At 50.0% G+C, this 16,612-nt stretch overlaps 1 protein-coding gene across 3 annotated transcripts in view; it reads right to left on the reverse strand.

Annotated features, from left to right (window-relative positions):
• Positions 1-16,612, reverse strand: part of NTRK3 (neurotrophic receptor tyrosine kinase 3) — a 375,014-nt gene that overhangs the window by 77,002 nt on the left and 281,400 nt on the right. The window contains exon 13 of one of the 3 annotated variants that reach the window (XM_038746594.1): positions 12,384-13,650. The exons of the other annotated variants lie outside the window; for them this stretch is intronic. Coding sequence (XP_038602522.1) covers positions 13,532-13,650 — 119 coding nt within the window. The 3' untranslated portion in view covers positions 12,384-13,531. Of the gene's footprint in view, positions 1-12,383; positions 13,651-16,612 lie in introns of those variants that run through there. 3 annotated transcript variants of the gene reach the window in all.

The raw sequence follows: 16,612 nt of genomic DNA on the forward strand, positions 1-16,612 counted from the left end.
AGGTGGTTTGTTCACTGACTCCTGTTCACTGCTTAGTTCAACCCTGGGCCCCTGTAGAGGCTCAGGGCCTCTATCGCTTGTGACGCCACCAGCGTCTCCTTAGCGATGAGGCCTGGACTGCCTACCGTCTGCTCAGACCTGCCACCCAGGGTCCTCCCATTGCCCATTGTTTCGGAGGATGGAAATGAGGAAGAGAAGTGAGGGGAGCAGGGTCAAGGCTCTGGACCCATAATGGAAGAAGAGGGGAAAAGTCACAAGGCTTTTCTATGTGTTCTGGTGCCCCAGTTGGAGACGGGATCCTGGCCCGGGTGAACCCTGGGACTGACCCAGAAATGCCATGGCACAAAATCCTACTTTCTTTCGATAGATTATGGCTGCCTAACATGGTCTCTCTTTACTGAGCCAGCCAGCACAGGCAGCTGCTGTTAATAATAATGATATTTGTGATATTTGTTAAGGACGTTTTAAGCATTGGGGTAGATACAAGACATTCAGATTGGATACAGTCCCTGTCACACAGGGGGAATCACAGTCTAAATAGAGGGAACAAGAGTTAATCACCATTTTCCAGTTGAGAAACCTGAGGCACAGAGAAGAGTGACTTCCCCAAGGTCACACAGCGGACAAGTGGCAGAATCAGAATTAGAACCCAGTGTCTCTGATTCCCAGGCCCATGCTTTTTCCACTAGGCCAAGTTGCCTCCCCAGTAAGCAGGTTGGATCCGAGGGGGCCAAAGTGACCTGAGCCTTCAAAGTCCGCTCCAAAGAGGAGCAGCCCTCCCCCCATCCCTACTCCCAGCCCCTGCAGGATCATCTGACTGATCCTGGTCAGAAATAAATAATAATCATAATAAAGGTATTTGTTAAGTGCTCACTAGGTGCCAAGCACTGTCCTAAGCACTGGGGTAGATACAAGGTCATCAGGTTGTCCCACGTGGGGCTCCCAGTCTTAATCACCATTTTACAGATGAGGTAATTGAGTGATGGAGAAGTTAAGTGGCTTGCCTAAGGTCACACAGCAGAAAACTGGAGGAACTTGCATTTGAACCCACTTCTTCTGACTCCCAGGTTCATGCTCTTTCCACTAAGCCACACTGCTTCTCAACCAAGGTATCAGCTAATGTCAGCCCAACTTTGGGGATAAAACGGAGTTGAACATCTCTTTGGGTCACTGCAGTCATACTCAAGTGTGTGAGGGGGTGAGAGGTGGTGTGGCATCGCCTTTGAGTGTATCAGGAGATAGGGTTTAGATCCTAACTGACTAGAGCTACAGGAGAAAACGAACCCGCACATCTGCCAACCTACACCCCGAGGTGAGCCATCTCCTTGGGGTGCTGTGTGGTAGGGTGCCACATGTATGTGATTAGTCAGAACCTCCCAAAGATGGCAGCCTCAGGAATCCCACAAAGTTGGTGACTCTATGGGGCCTCCCTAAGATGGTGCCACAACCCTAAGAAGAGGGTTGTGCAGTTCTTCCTGTAAAATGGCAGCACCACTGCCCCGCTCAAAGATGGCGGCAGGAGAGAAGTGATCTGTTAGGAAGGTGGAAGTCAGAGTCTTTGTTGAGGGGTGGCTGAGAAAAACGGGATCAGGATGACCCACAGTTGTGGAGAGATACACTTTTGCAAATTATTGCATGTAGTGTCTGCACTCACACAGTTTAATGAAGGGATTTCATATTGAACGAAGGTGGGATTGGGGCAGGGGATATTTCATCCCCTCAGGAAGAATAAATGTTTGAAGCCCATCCTACCCAGAAAGCTCACTCTCAGAATGCAAAAGTGACTTCCAGATCTCAGGGAAACAATCGGGGAAAGGGAGAGAGAAAGAGTGAGAGAAAGAGGGAAAGGCAGTGGGAGAAAAGAGGGAGAAGGCAGAGGAGAGAGGGGAAAGAATATATAGAGGAGAGGTAGAAGTGGGAAGGGAGAAAATGAGAGGAAGAAAATGAGGGAGAGGGAAAGAGGAAGAAACTGAGAGAGAAAAAGGGAAAGGAGGGAGTGAGAGAGAGGGTTGATCCATCCTTCCGGACACACAATTATCTTCACAAAAATGCCCTAAATACCAGATGACATCTTTTTTTCCCTCCTTTTTTAATTAACAAAGACCATAAACCCCAAGTAAAGGTTAATGGCATGTCCCTGACAAGAGAAGTTTCGCTAGTTCAGAGTTTTGTGCCATAAATAATGAAACGTAAGCTGCTGCCATAGAACCTAAGTCTCCTCAGTCCCTCACTTCCATCTTCTCGGCTATAAATAATTCAGGATTTTTTTCTTTATTTTTTTAAATATCACAGTGCCAATTTGGCATCTTTATGTGGAGAATTCTGCTGGGTCCCTCTGTCCCTTCTCCCTCCCCTCCCTGGCCGTGTCAGGCAGTTCCCCAGAAGCGGGGGACCCTTCAAGCTTTAATATTTAGTTTTTGACGTTTCAGACTATTTGTGAGGCAGAATTGCCTGGCCCAGATCAAAAGCAGAAAATCCTGCATAGAAGGCCCTTTTGGCCGTCTTGATTGGGACAGAAAGGGGTCCAGTTGGCCCCTGATGTCTCCCACCCTCTTCATCCAGGGCCATCTACTGACCCTTGGCCCAAGCCCCAAGCCCATCTTGCCCTCACCCAGGACTCCCTCCAGACTTCCCCGGTCCCTCTTGCTAGTTTCCCACCACCCTCTCTCTGCAGGCCAGGGGTCCACATGGTGGGATTGTTCGCTCCACAGGCAGAAGCAGGCAGGACTCAAGATTTCAGGATTCTTGTCTGGCACTTATTTAGCAGCAACTTGGCACTCTCTCCATCCAGCATGTGATGAAGTCTAGGACACTGAAGCTCTGAGAAAGACTTGCCCCACATTATTGGGCTCACCCCACTGATGGAATTCGAACCCAGGTCTCTGTTCCTGTTCTCTAGCACTAGAAGGCACCAACCAGATTGGCCTCTCCCATAGACTCCAAACTGGAACATTACTCAATAAATCAATCACTCATCAATCATATATATTGAGCACTCACTGTGTCTAGAGCACTGTACTAAGCACTTGGGAGTGTACAATACAATAGAGTTGGTAGACACCCTTTCCTGCCTCCAGGGAGCTTACAGTCTAGAGGAGAGGTCCACTCCCTTTCCAAGATATTTCCAAGATTTTCCAGCCAGGTTCTCCAAACCCTACTCCATTCTTACCTTCCTCAGTCTCAGAGTCCTGACCAGAAATATGGGAATCAGTGTGGATCTAGTGGAAAGAACAACGACCTGGGAGTCAGGGGATCTGGGATCTAATCCTGTCATCTAACGTGCCATTTGTCTGCTGTGTGACCTTGGACAAGTCACTTCACTTCTCTGGGCTTTGGTTTCCCCATTGGTAAAATAGGGCTTAAATTCTCGTTCCCTCTCCTACTTAGACACTGAGCTCCGTGTGGGACAGGGACTACCTCTAATCTGATTATTGTGTGTCTACTCCCAGCATTTAGTAAAGTGCTCAGGACATAGTAAGCGCTTAAGAAATACCATGAAGATTATCTTCCATCTCTGGGATGACAGAAGAGAGCAGTAAAGGGCCTGGACCCCACTGGCTTGTTGAGGGAGAGCTGAGCCTAGGACCACTTGTGATATGTGTATCCCCTGCAGCTCACTTAGAACCCCAGTGGAAGTATCTCATCCCTCTCTTCGCCCAGATGAGGAGAGAGGAGAGGAGCTGGGTTCACAAGGTCGGCTTCTATAAATTATTTATTTCTACTAATGTCTGTCTTCCCCTCTAGACTGTAAGCTGTCACGGGCAGGAAATGTATTTGTTACATCATTATATCGTACTCTCCCAAGTGCTTAGTACAGTGCCCTGCACACAGTAAGCACTCAATAAATATGATTGATTCTGTTAGGGCTGCCATTGTCTATTTGCCAGGGTAAATTATTGGCTCTCTTGATCTTGATTGCAAGCTTCTCCTGGAGACTGTCAGCTCCTCAGGGATAGGATCAAGTCTTCTCTTTGCTGAGCATGTTCCCAGGCACCTGGACCAAGGTCTGCACACTGAAGTTGCTCTCCCTGCAGCCCTGCAGCTGCGACTGAGGAGGAGGAGGAGGAAGAGGGCGAGGAGGAGGAAAATGAGGAAGATATTGCTGATGGTGATGGTGATGATGATGATGACTGAGATGGTAAGCAGGGCCATCAGTGGCCAAGGTTTCTAACCAGAGACATTTATAGAGTATTCCATGAGATGGACAGATCCAGTAGGAATTCTGAAAGATAACTAGCAAGCAAGGTAGATGAGGCCCCAGTGATCACCCAGGGCGATCACCTGCCGGGTCACGACACTACAGCACAGCATAAGCAGGTCCCCGTGGTGATAGTATTTAAGAAGAGCTTACTATGTGCAAAGCACAGTGCTAAGTGTTGGGAGTGAACACACAGATGGGAATTAGACATGGACCCCGTCCCTCGAGGCGCTCCCAGGATCCTGTGTGTAAAAATATCTTTGCATCCACATTGCAATGTACTGCATCCCTGCCTATCTGCTCACTTGTTGCACCAGTGACCCGGCAAGAACATACCAGGCGGGGAAAAGAGAGTCAGAGCGGCCCTATATAAATCACCAGCACAGTAATCAATTACCCAGTGCAGATTATCTGATCCAGATGCAACAGGCCTGGGGCTCACTTGTCTGTGGTTTCTGCTGGGATGTTCTGTTGCAGCTGCTGAGTGACCTTGGACAAGTCACTTAACTTCTCTGTACAGCAGCTTCCTTATCTGTAAAATGGGGATTCAATTCCTGTTCTCTCTCCCTCTTAGACTGAGAGCCCCATATAGGGCAGAGGCCGTCTCCGGCCTGATTGTCTTTAATCTACCTCAATGCTTAGTCCTTGGTACATAGTAAGGCCTTAACAAATATCACCATTGTAAAGCTCCTTATAGGTAGGAATGATGTCTACCAACTTCATTGTATTATTATTACTACTACTAATAATAATGATGATGATAACGATAATGATAGCATTTATTATTCACTCATTCGTTTAGTCATCTTTATTAAGCACTTACTGTATGCAGAGCACTGTACTAAGTGCTTGGAAACGTACAATACGACAATAAGTAATTAAGGGATTAGAACCCAGGTCCTCTGACTCCAGGCCCATGCTCTTTCCACTAGGTCTCCCAGCTTTTGTACTGTGTACAAACACTGTCCTAAGCACTTCGGTGAGTACAACAGAGTTGTTAGACCCATTCCCTGCCCAGAAGGAATGTTCAGTCTGGAGACCTAGAGGAGAGAGCATGAGTCTGGTGGAGTCAGAAAAATCTGGATTCAATTCCTGGCTCTGCCATTTGCTGACTGTGCATTCTTGAGTAGGTTGCTTACCATCTCTGTGCCTTAGTTTCCTCATCTGTGAAATGGAGAGGAAATACCCTCCTTCCCTCTTGGACTGTGAGCCCCACGTGGAATAGGAACTGCAATCAATATGATTATCTTGCATCTATCCTAGAGTTTAGTACAGTGCTTGGCATAAATAAGTGAGAACATAAATATATATATGAGAGAACTTATATATAAGTTATATATGTATATATGTGAATATATAAATGTGTGTATATATACACATGTGTTTACATATTTATAATATATACACATACACATATATGTATATATGTATATACATATGTGTGTATATGTATATCTATATGTATATGTATGTATGTATGTGTATATGTATATATGCATATATATATGTATACATTTATAATATACAAGAACTCCCAAGAACAGGCTTGAGAGTCAGAGGCCATGGGTTCGAATCCCACCTCTGCCACTTGTCAGATGTGTGACTTTAAGCAAGTCACTTAACTTCTCTGTGCCTCAGTTACCTCATCTGCAAAATGGGGATTAATACTGGGAGCCCCAAGTGGGACAATCTGATTACCTTGTATCTACCCCAGTGCTTAGAACAGTGCTTTGGACGTAGTAAGCACTTAACAAATGCCATCATCATCATCATTAATATCAATCAATCAATCCATCAGTGATATTATTGAGTGCTTGCTATGTGCAGAGCACTACACTAGGCACTTGGGAGAGTACAATACAACAGAATTAACAGACATGTTCCCTTCCCTCAAGTTCTCATTATCATCATTATTGTTAATACTATTATTATTAGGTGGACTGATCTCACTGAAAACCCCTGCTTGTCCTCTGGAAAAGTTGAGGTTATCCCTGGCCCAGGGGAAGAGGTGTTGTGGCTGTTCAAAGATTTGGGATTTTCCCAGGACCAGCCAAGGGCAAAGCTGATTCAGGAAGGCTCTGAGTGCTCAGAGCACGAGATCATCTGCTGGAAATTTTACTCGGCCTCCTGGAAGCACACTCAAGGCTACCAAGCAGAGGCACAGCAACGAAGCCAGCTAGTCAAACCGCTTAAGAGGCATCACCCATGGCAAGGAGGAGATGGGGAGGAGAGACCAAGGGACCTCCTCTGACCCCCAGCCTCGGAGAAATAATATGGGAGAGAGCCCGAGGTGGGGAGTATTCGGTCGCCCACCTAGAAGGGGCTCCTTCCCAAGGGAAACACTAGACACAATCCCAATTCCAATTCCGTTCCCGCTGCATCAGAAAGTCCTAATGGAGAAAGTCCGGGGAGGCAGGCACGGGTTCAAACCAGAGTCTGAAATCAGAAATTGCAGGGGCAGCCGAGGGTGGCTGAAGAGTATCCCAAACACTGCATCAATGTGGGGGGTCAGGGGGAGAGGGGCCGCAGAATGGACTGCCATTATCCCCTACCCAGCCAGCCTTCCAAGACTGTCCTTAGGGCCAGAGAGCTTCCCACTGCTGCAATTCCCGAGAGGTTCAGTAAATCCCTTCCTGGCAGCCTGGGAGTATAATCCACTAGATCCCCTGTCATACAACTACCCCTGCCCTTCCCTGAGCCACCCTGCCCACCACACTTCTCCCACTCCTGCCAGCCTCTCTCACATTCCCTGCCCTTCCCAAAGCCATTCTAATCCCTTCCCTGCCACCCTCCACTCTCCCACTCTGCCACTCTTCCCAGCCTCTCTCCTATGAGCACCACTGCCCCCACATTCCCCTGCTCCTCCTTACTCCTCCCTGCCTTATCCCATCCCCACCACTTTCCTAAGCCCACTCCCCTTCCCCCTCCACTCCTGCTCCCCCAAAATATATTTGCCCCTTCATTCCCCTCCATAACTCGCCCATGACTTTCTCCCCCCATTCCCCTGCTTCACACCCCCACCTTACCCTCCATCCAATGCCATTTCCCCCTCTTCTGGCTTTAGAGCTGTTCTTGTGGCAGGCCAGGAGCCAAGAAGCCAGTGAGCAGGGAGACAGTTGAGGTTCTTGGATTCTTTGTCTAATCCCCGGCTGGCACGCAATGCAGAAACTTAAACAAAAACCAAGGCGCCACCATCCATTGCCTCTCCCCAGCAGGCTCTTCTCTGGGGGAACAGACACGCCGACGGCTTCACTAGTGGATCGGAGGCCCGCTACCCTCAGCTCAGTCCGGGACTGACTTGGGGGGAGTTGAGGCCTCCCTAGGGGTGGGTTGGGGGGCACCAAGAGAGGAGAGGGGCCCAAAGGACAGACCGTGGGAGGAATCAAAACCTCAGTCACTGCTTTGTGGCCCCGGTTCATGAGGTTCTTCTCATTGAAGGTGGAGAGAGGGTGCAGAGGGAGGCTTGGCTAATGATAACAATGCTGGTATTTGTTAAGCACTTACTGTATGCCATGCACTGCTAAATGTGGGGATAGATGCAAAATGATCAGATCAGATGCAGGCCCTATCCCACATAGGGTTTCTAATCCAAGTAGGAAGAAGAACAGGCATTGAATTCCCATTTTACAGTTGAGGAACTGAGGAACAGAGAAGTTAAGTGACTTGCCTGAGGTCACACAATAGGAAAAATGGCAGAATCAGGATTAGGATCCAGACGCCCTGGCTCTCAGGCCCATGTTCTTTCCACTAAGCTGTGCTGCTTCCTATGCTGGGGAGGAGGAAGGGCTGGCGGCATAAAGCCCCAGCCCCCACAAGAGAGAATCTATCAGGGATAGGACTGGCGTTAGGGAGAGCACAGATGGCCCTTCTTCTCATCATCATCATCAATCCTATTTACTGAGCTCTTCCTATGTGCAGAGCACTGAACTAAGCACTTTGGAGAGTACAATACAACATAAGTTGGTAGACACATTCCGTGCTCACCGTGTGCTCCTCTCTCAGACCCATGTCACCACACTGCTTTGTCTCCATTTTGCCTCCAATCGCTGCCCTTGCTGGGCCTTCAGGTAGCCCAAGTAGCCACACAAACCAAACATCAGTCTACCCTCTGACCTCTGGGGCACCCAAAGGGACAGTGTGAGTGTCTCTGGGGAGTTATCAATAAATACCATTGATTGATTGAGGGATCGATAGTAAAAAAGATCATCTTGATGGAAGGTCCAGGGGGCCCAGGAAAGAATGGAGAGTCCATGACTCTGAAATCCAAAAATTAAATCTCTATCGGTTTTGGATGGGGTCAGGCCCTAGAAGCAGGCCCCAATGACTGATCCTTCAAGATACCCATCTGATGGCCCTTGAGCCCCAGTAAACAGGAGAACAATAGTGAGATGCAGAATGGTGAATTAAAACTTACAGGGGCATGGCAATTTTCAACAGACACCACATCAAAGAGATCCAATTTTACTATAGGCTAACAAGAAAGCCAACAGGTTGTGTTTACCCTCCCGTGGTAAAGTAGACAATGCAGTAATTCATCTAAAGCCCTCTTAGGCTGAAAGCCACCTGGACAGCGGTACGTGTCATCAGCAGTTCAAGTTCCACCGGTTGAAGAGTTCACATTTAATTGACTTCTCATGGCCCCGAGAGCTATGATTCTATGCCAGACAAGAACCCAGGAAACTTGACGCTGATGGGTAGTTGCTTGGTTTCACTAGGTCTTTCCCTGTGTCCACCCCAAAAATAATAGTAAGAAGAACAGCAAGGAGATATTCACTATTCTCTGTCAAGAACCAGGCTAAGTACTGGAGCTCATACTCCAAGAAGAGGCAGGAATGATTTTGTTCCTGACTATTCATTCACCAGAGAGAGTCCCAAGTCCTAAAGGCCGCTCAGTCCCAGGAGACGTCAGGCGAAGGTGGGGTCTATCTGCTCCTGGTCAGACCCAACCTTGGGACACTGGTCACATCAGACCCGACCCTGAGAGCCCCGGGCTGACCCCAGTCCTCTCCCCTCAGCCCCAGTCTGTCCCCACTGCCTTAAGAACGTGGGCCCAGGGTAGAGGGGTCTGGTCTGTGCTGCTCTTTATTTGGGTAGAATCGGACTCGTAGTCCTGCACTCTGGCCCAGGAAGGAGTGTGGAGTAAGTGGGTTGAGGTCAGAGGGAGGAAGAAACTGGGTCAAAGCTGGCATGGCCCTTGATTAGGGGGTTAGGGGAAGGGGTCTTCATCCAGGGCTCTGGCGATATCGGGACAAAGAGGTGCAGGTGTTGCCACCCACATTACGCCAGGCCCACAGGACCACTAGATGACATTGCAATTGCCATTTACCAAAAGTGTGCCAATCTCCCATAATTCTATGATGTTTTTCTGGGCACCAACTCATAACCCAAGTAGCTCCATAGCCACTGTGGCACCTCCTAGGGCTGTCTGAACTAGAGCACCATGCCTAAGTGGCACACCTCAGCAGCGGGAGCCAAGACTTGAGGAGGGTCAACACTGAAAAGTTTTTAAAATTAGGCATAGAGGTATCTGGTTCTGGATCGGCTCTAAGCAGGGGCCTGGTCAGCTAAAGACTAGATGGGACTCCTGTCTAAGACGCCAGGGTCCTGGAGTCTACCCAGTCTTCCCAGGGGGAGCAGAAACAAAGTAGAAAACCTCAGGGCTTGCTTCTACTTGAAGCAGCTCCCCTTGTCCCCCTCAGCCCCACAACACTGAGGCTAATATGGGACCTGAGTCCCTGAGAGGGCAGAGGGGCAGGATGGACAAATACGAAGAAGCAGCATAACCTAGTAGAAAGAGCATGGGCCTGGGAATCAGAAGACCTGGCTTCTAATCTCAGCTCAGCCAATTGCTTGCTGTGTGACCTTGGGCAAATCACTTTATTTCTCTGTGACTCAGTTTCCTCAACAGTTAAATGAGGATTAAATACCCGTCCTCCTTCCTACTTTGACTGCAAGTCCCATGTGGGATAGGGACTGTGTCAGTGCTCTGCACACAGTAAGCATTCAATAAATACGATTGAATGAACTGTGTCCAACTCATTAGCCTGTTATCTGCCCCAGCGCTTAGAACAGTGATCGATACATTGTAAGTGCTTAATAAATGCCAGAATAATAATAATAAAAACAGACAGTCTGAATGCAATTCATAGCCTGAGTGCTCACCTCTCTCCGCACCGTGAACCAAATGAAGACAGTTTTGCCAACCAAAGCTGCTGCAACCCAGGAAAGAGACCCATCCTTCTGCTCTCCCCATCCAGCTCCAGACACCCACCTCAACTCCTGCCTGCTGATTAGACAGGTGAGACCCTGAGCCATAATGAGCCCTGAATCCTCCTGACCAGCTTTCTGTTGCCAAGGAGGCCTCCACACCCATCCTAGAGCTCCTTACTCAAGCCAAAATCTCTGAGGCTGAAGGGGCTTCCTAGTGCCCACTCAGACTGGAGATGCTACCATAGGAGTCTTCTCCATCTGAGTGGGGAACAGAAAGGAACGGGTTCCCTGGAGGGCAGCAGGCAGGCCTGGGATTCAGGACACCGGGGTCCTCTATGTCAAGCTTTGCTGGCCCTATTCTATTGCTTCCTCGCATGGTTCAAGTCCCCAGGTGGCCCAGGATCCTGAGAGCCATCCCTATCAGTGCATCTTCCAAATGCCCAGTGGTATTTGCTGAGCACTTATGGGGTGCAGGGCTCAGTGCAGAGCTCTGAAGGCAACTTTGCCCCTTGGGGCCCCTACCCTAACCCCATAGAGAAACACAGCGTCTCACAGAATCAGCCGCTCATCAGTGCAGACCTTTATTTCCTGCCATCCCCGGGTGATACTGGACATCTCTCCATGCCTCAGTTTCCTCCCCTGACATTGAGGCTGCTTAGAGACAGAAAGACTAAAAAAAAATCCCCTGACAATAACAGAATGGTATTTATTAGGCACTTACTACATATCCAGCCCCATGTTATGGGATAGGTACAAGACAATCAGGCGAGAGATAGCCCCTGACCCATATGGGGAGAACAGTCTAAGGATGGGGGAGAACACATATCGAAGCCCCATTTTACAGATGGGGAATCTGAGGCACAGATCCATTAAACGACTCAACAAGGCAAGTGGTGGAACAGGGTTTAGAACCCAGGCTCCCAGACTCCCAGCTCCGTACTCTGTTCATTAAGCCACTGTAACCTCCTCGTGGGTAGGAATTGTGTCTACCAACCCTACTGTATTGTACTCTCCCAAGGGCACCATATGATGCTCTGCACAATGTAAGCGATCAATAAATACCATTGATCGATTCCCAATAGATCACTGAACGGGCTGGAAAGAAAAGGGCCACCTGCCATGGGCACTTCTTTAATGATGGCCATTATTTCTCAAGATCCTCCAAAGAAAGGGTCTGATCCAGGCATTTCATTAGAAAATAAAGTGTTTATTAAGAAACTATACACTGAACACTCCTATAAGTCTCTGAGGAACCAAAACATTCCGCTGCCATAGCACAAAGTGAGCAGGGAGGAGGCGACGGGGGTCGAAGGTGCTGGGGTTGCGGGTGGGGGGGCGGCTGGAACAATGGTGGCTGGACATGAGGTAATGATTTACAATAATTAAAACAACAAACCACCCTCACGCTCATCGTTAAAGCCACACACTGGAAGGCCCGGCTCAACCTCTCGTGTTCAGCCTGCAGGAAAGCGACAGGGGGACTGGGCCAGGGAGGAGCCAGAACGCAGGATGGGGAGAGGAGGGTGGGGACGGCCCGTTTCAGGCAAGCCGTAGACCCATGGACCAGCAGGGGATGGGGAGAGCGGGGCATCTATGCTGCCCAGGAGAAGTCTCCCATCACAGAAGTGTGGGCCCTGGCGGTGGGAGGGAAAGGGCCAACAAGGAGAGAGGAGGCTTCTCCTGGCAGGACCCAGAAGAGAAGTGTGGGAGCCCCTTTGCCAGCAGGGTCCCCAGGTGGGTGCCCTGAGGAAAGCAACTTTTCACCTTTTCACTGTTATCATTATTATTATCATTATTATTCTTATTATTAGCTGCCACCGTTCCCCAGTCTCCAGTGGCCTGAGGCCCTGGGGTGGCTGGGAAGCAGGACAGCCATCATTGCCACGGCGACCTCCTCCCCGCCCAGTGGAAGGTCGGGCCTAGAAAGGGGGAGGCCCAATCCACAGGCTGCTCAACCCCCCCACCCTTCCCCCACCCCTCCCACACCAGAAGATTTTCCGGTGGGTCTGGGAGCAATTTGCCCTCGAGAGCTCGGCAGTTGAGTAAGACGCGAGTTGAGGCGAACGGCGGAAATACAACTATTGACGGGCAAGCGGGACCAGTACTTGCACTGGCGCCATGGAAAAGGCAAGCTTTCCCTCCTCTTCCCCCTTCCGGTCATTTCTGCCTTGACAAAGCACTTCCTTCTGGCTCCAGAGATTCTTGGCCTCAAGAAGGATGAGGGACAGGGAGGAGGAGAGTGGTGGGACAGAAAGGTAGAGCCTGTGGCCCTTCTGTTGGTGTTTTTCGCTCTGCTGTCTGACCAAGGCCCCACTGGTGTGGCCAGCTTGCCAACCTGTCCTCTTCCGGGTCCAGATGAGGCCTGCCCTGGGCTGGGGTGGCACAGGATGGGGCAGAATGCCGTCCCTGAAGGAAACTCCCAACTCCTGAGGGCGCCTCTGAGTCGCACACCTGGGAGGGATGGGGATGGAAGGGGTCTTTCCAAATCGATTTCCATTCTTCCCTCCAGGATCCGGATCCGGTGCCAGCCATCAGCCGCAGCTTCATCTCCTCTCACCGTGAATGCCTTTTCCTCGAAGTGAGTGCCATCTGTGGTTCCTCCTCCATCTGAAGTTCTCTCAGTGACGGCGTCTCCAAGGCCGGGGGGGAGGGAGAGGAAGAAGGGGGCAGCCGGCCGGATTTCCCGTGGAGAATCGGGGAGGCAGCAGCTGGTTTCTGAGCAGGGAAGGTGGAGGGAGGAAGGCGACCGGACCCAGCCGGGCCCGGTCTGTGGACAGTGGCAACGGTGGGCTTAAAGCGAGAAAATCACTAGGGCTCGTATTGATTGATTGATTGATAATTCAGCTCCTGAAGGTGGGTCAGAGTTCCTGGTCGCAGGGTGGGCCTCGCTGGCAGGTCTGAGGAGCAGAGTTTTCCCAGGATGGCCGAGGGCAGCCCTGGTCTCTGAGTGGCTGGCAGGAGTAGGCCATTCCCCAGCCCCAGGTAGGGGCCTGCGGGCAGCTTGCCCAAAGTCCAGCTTAGCAGCCCCAGGTCCAAACCCAGCCAGCGGCCTAGCACTTCCAAACTCTCTGAGGGCCCAGCCTACTGGGGTGACATCAGGACAGGGGGGCGTTTAGATGAGTTTTAAAAGCCATGACGTCCTTTGCTGAAATAAACACTGACATCCTCAACATAAATGCCATGGTTAAGAGGCTTGGAATGTCCAGGAAGGCTTATTGGATTCAACATAATTTCTCTGAAACCTAAAAAAAAAACAAAAAAAACAGAAAACAGAAAAAGCAAAATAAAGTAAACCAAAAATCTCAAAAAAGAAGACCAAAACTAGAAAATAAAAGAGAGAGGGATCCAGGGGAGAATTGGAAGGTCAGGATAGAGTGATTGTCAATAACCAAATCAATCTTTAGCAGAAGCAAACGTGGAGGAGGGGGAGGAAGTGAGAAGGAAATTAAAATGGTGGATGGCCAGGCAGGCAGTGGGAGGCCGGGTTCTCTGCTCTAAGCTACCCACTCTGGTTCAGGGAGTCCCAGGCGGGGGAGGCGGAGAGTTCCTGGAGTGTCCTCTGATCAATCGGCATCAGTGGGAAGAACACAACTGTCAGCTCCACGATCTCCTGGGCCTACCTGCCCTGGGGCTCTCTAAGGTGAGGTGGGGACAGAGAAAGGGAAGGAGGATTTTTTTTGAGTCCTTGGCTCAGGGGACATCGGCTCCTCAGGCTGAAATCTGGAAAAAGCGAGGTGGGGTTCCCCAAAATCCATGCCCATCCAAACAGAACTAGTGGAAGAGGAGGAGAAGGAGGAGGAGAAAGAGGAGGAGGAGGCGGAGGGGTCAGGTGACCTTTGCCTCGATTAGATGACTTGAGTCCACGGAGTGGTCGTCTGGAGAACTTTGGGGGACGGTCAGAGCCGGCTACCTTCCCGGCCCAGGACACAATGACCTGTGCCTCTAAAGGATTCATCTTTGTCCAGACCCCTTGACCTAGACAAGTCCCATGGAGGGAGGACTGGGTGGGAGAGGGAGGGGATGTGAAAGAACCTCCCCCACATTCCTACCCCCTCACTAAGTTTCTTGTCCCTGGCAGAGTCCAAGAAAGAGGGGACACTTCCAACATTAGGGATTGAGGGAGATTCTTAGTCCTCTCTTGTGGCAAAGGCTGTTACAGTGTCCCTCCTTGTTTCTCTAGATTGATCAAAGTGCCTCCTAGACCGCCCCCCATCGACTCTCTGATCCTGCGACTTCCAACTCCTCCTACACTCCCACTCCCACATAGACACACTTCCTCTCTCCTATCACCCTAAAGATTCTACCTACAGATCATCCAGCAGGCCCGTATACAGGCCACACCCCTGAGTCCATCTAGGCCGGGACTCCATCTCCGCCAAGGCGACATGATGCTCAGAGGAAGCACCTAATGGGCCCCCCTTCTGGATATCCATCTATATGGTTATGGGAGGAAAACAAATGCCTTGAACTTTCCTTCCAGTGAACAAATCTCTCCAGACTCCTCTTTAGCCTGCTGATAGATTCATCCCACTCAACTCTCCAGTGAAACAAATTCCATCTGCCTTCCACCCACCCTTTTTGCTATCCCCTCTCCGCTATCTGTTATTTGACTCTGACATTTTATCAACCCACATCCAAAAGTACTCAGGGTTACAGCTGGGAGAGGAGACCCAGCTCCAGATGGAATTTGGTTGGACGTTTTTGCCAATGTTTCCAAATTGGGAGGATTCACCTTTTGTTTGCTTTCGAGCTCAGGCCTCAATGGGCATTCATCCTTCTGCTGCAGCTGAATTAGTGAACTTCAATTTGGGGTTCACCCTACCCTCACACTTCGTGATTTGCACTGCCTGCCTCGGGGCTTGGAACACCTCTGCCTCAGAAGCCAAACCTCCAGATCAGCCACAGAAAGAGCCATGGGTGAAGTTGGCTTCGGTCTTAGTAGCATCTCCACGGATGTGTCCCAGTGGCAGCCTCCCTTCAGCCTTCCTTCTGAAGGGTCCAGAGAAGGGAGGGATCAAATGGGAGGCAGCGCTGCATATTGCAAACCAGCCCAGTGTCAGAAGTCAGGAGACCCGGGTTTTAATCCCAGCTGGGCTGTGTGACTTTGGCTTTAAACGGTCGATGCCGTAAGCTCCTCCTCTAGGCTTAAGCTCACTTATGGGCAGGGAACATGTCTACCAACTCTGTTTTATTGTACTCTCCCAAGTGCTCAGTACATTGTGTTGCACACAGGAAGCACAAAGTACGTAACATTTATTGACTGTGTCTCAGTTTCCTTATCTGTAGATTGTGGGCGTTAACTTGACCTATCACCCAGGAATGTAGGATCAGGGAGATCATAGAAGAGAAAGGGTTTTGGAAAATCACTGCTATAAAAATTCAAACTGTCACTTTCATCATCATAATCATCATCATCATCATCACCCTTGGTCCCTCAGTCCTTGCTATGCCATCTCTCTGCCCCTTTTCCTCGAGGAGAACACAAGACTGGGAGTCCAGAGACCTGGGTTCTAGTCCCAGCTCTGCCACATAACTGAAGCGTAACCTTGGGGAAGTGACTTAACTTTGTGGGGATCAGATGCCCATGTAGAATGGGAACTACCTTCAATCCAATTTCCTTCATTTTGCCACAGAGCTTGGCACACAACGATCACTCAGTAAACTCCATCATGATCATTACAATTTCTAGCCCCAACCAAGGACAGCTGCTGGAGCTCGCAATCTGCCCGACAGTCCCCAGAGTCGGAGTTGGGGCTTCTCCGGTGAGAAGCGGGTCTCAGCCTGCCAGGAGAAGGCCATAATATTCCCTGTGTCTGATCTACACAAGTCTCAGCCAGCAGCAGCTGAGAATTTGGGGTTTACCCCCAGGTCATGAGTTCCCAAGCAAGCTGGGATCTGAAGTTTGTTTTCTCTGGAACTCCTTCATCGAGGGAGCCGAGCCAGGATCCAAAATGTTGAAGTCCAACGCCTGAAAGGTGCGGGTGACTCTGAGCTTTCCCCTGACCCTCCCTCTTCTCTTCAAGACCATTCCCCCCTCCCCACCACCACCCTACCTCCCCAGAGCAGAAAGAACAGCAGGTCCTTGGGAAGGAAAATGAATCTGTTCTGTTGGGGAGAGAGAGGTGGGTATCAGGAAGACGCCAGCAAGTGTTGGGAGGGATGGAGAGAGAAGTTGCACAACTTGGGCTCATCTCTCTGCTGCCT

Source organism: Tachyglossus aculeatus, chromosome 5 (genome assembly GCF_015852505.1).
Source record: "Tachyglossus aculeatus isolate mTacAcu1 chromosome 5, mTacAcu1.pri, whole genome shotgun sequence".
NCBI lineage: Eukaryota > Metazoa > Chordata > Mammalia > Monotremata > Tachyglossidae > Tachyglossus > Tachyglossus aculeatus.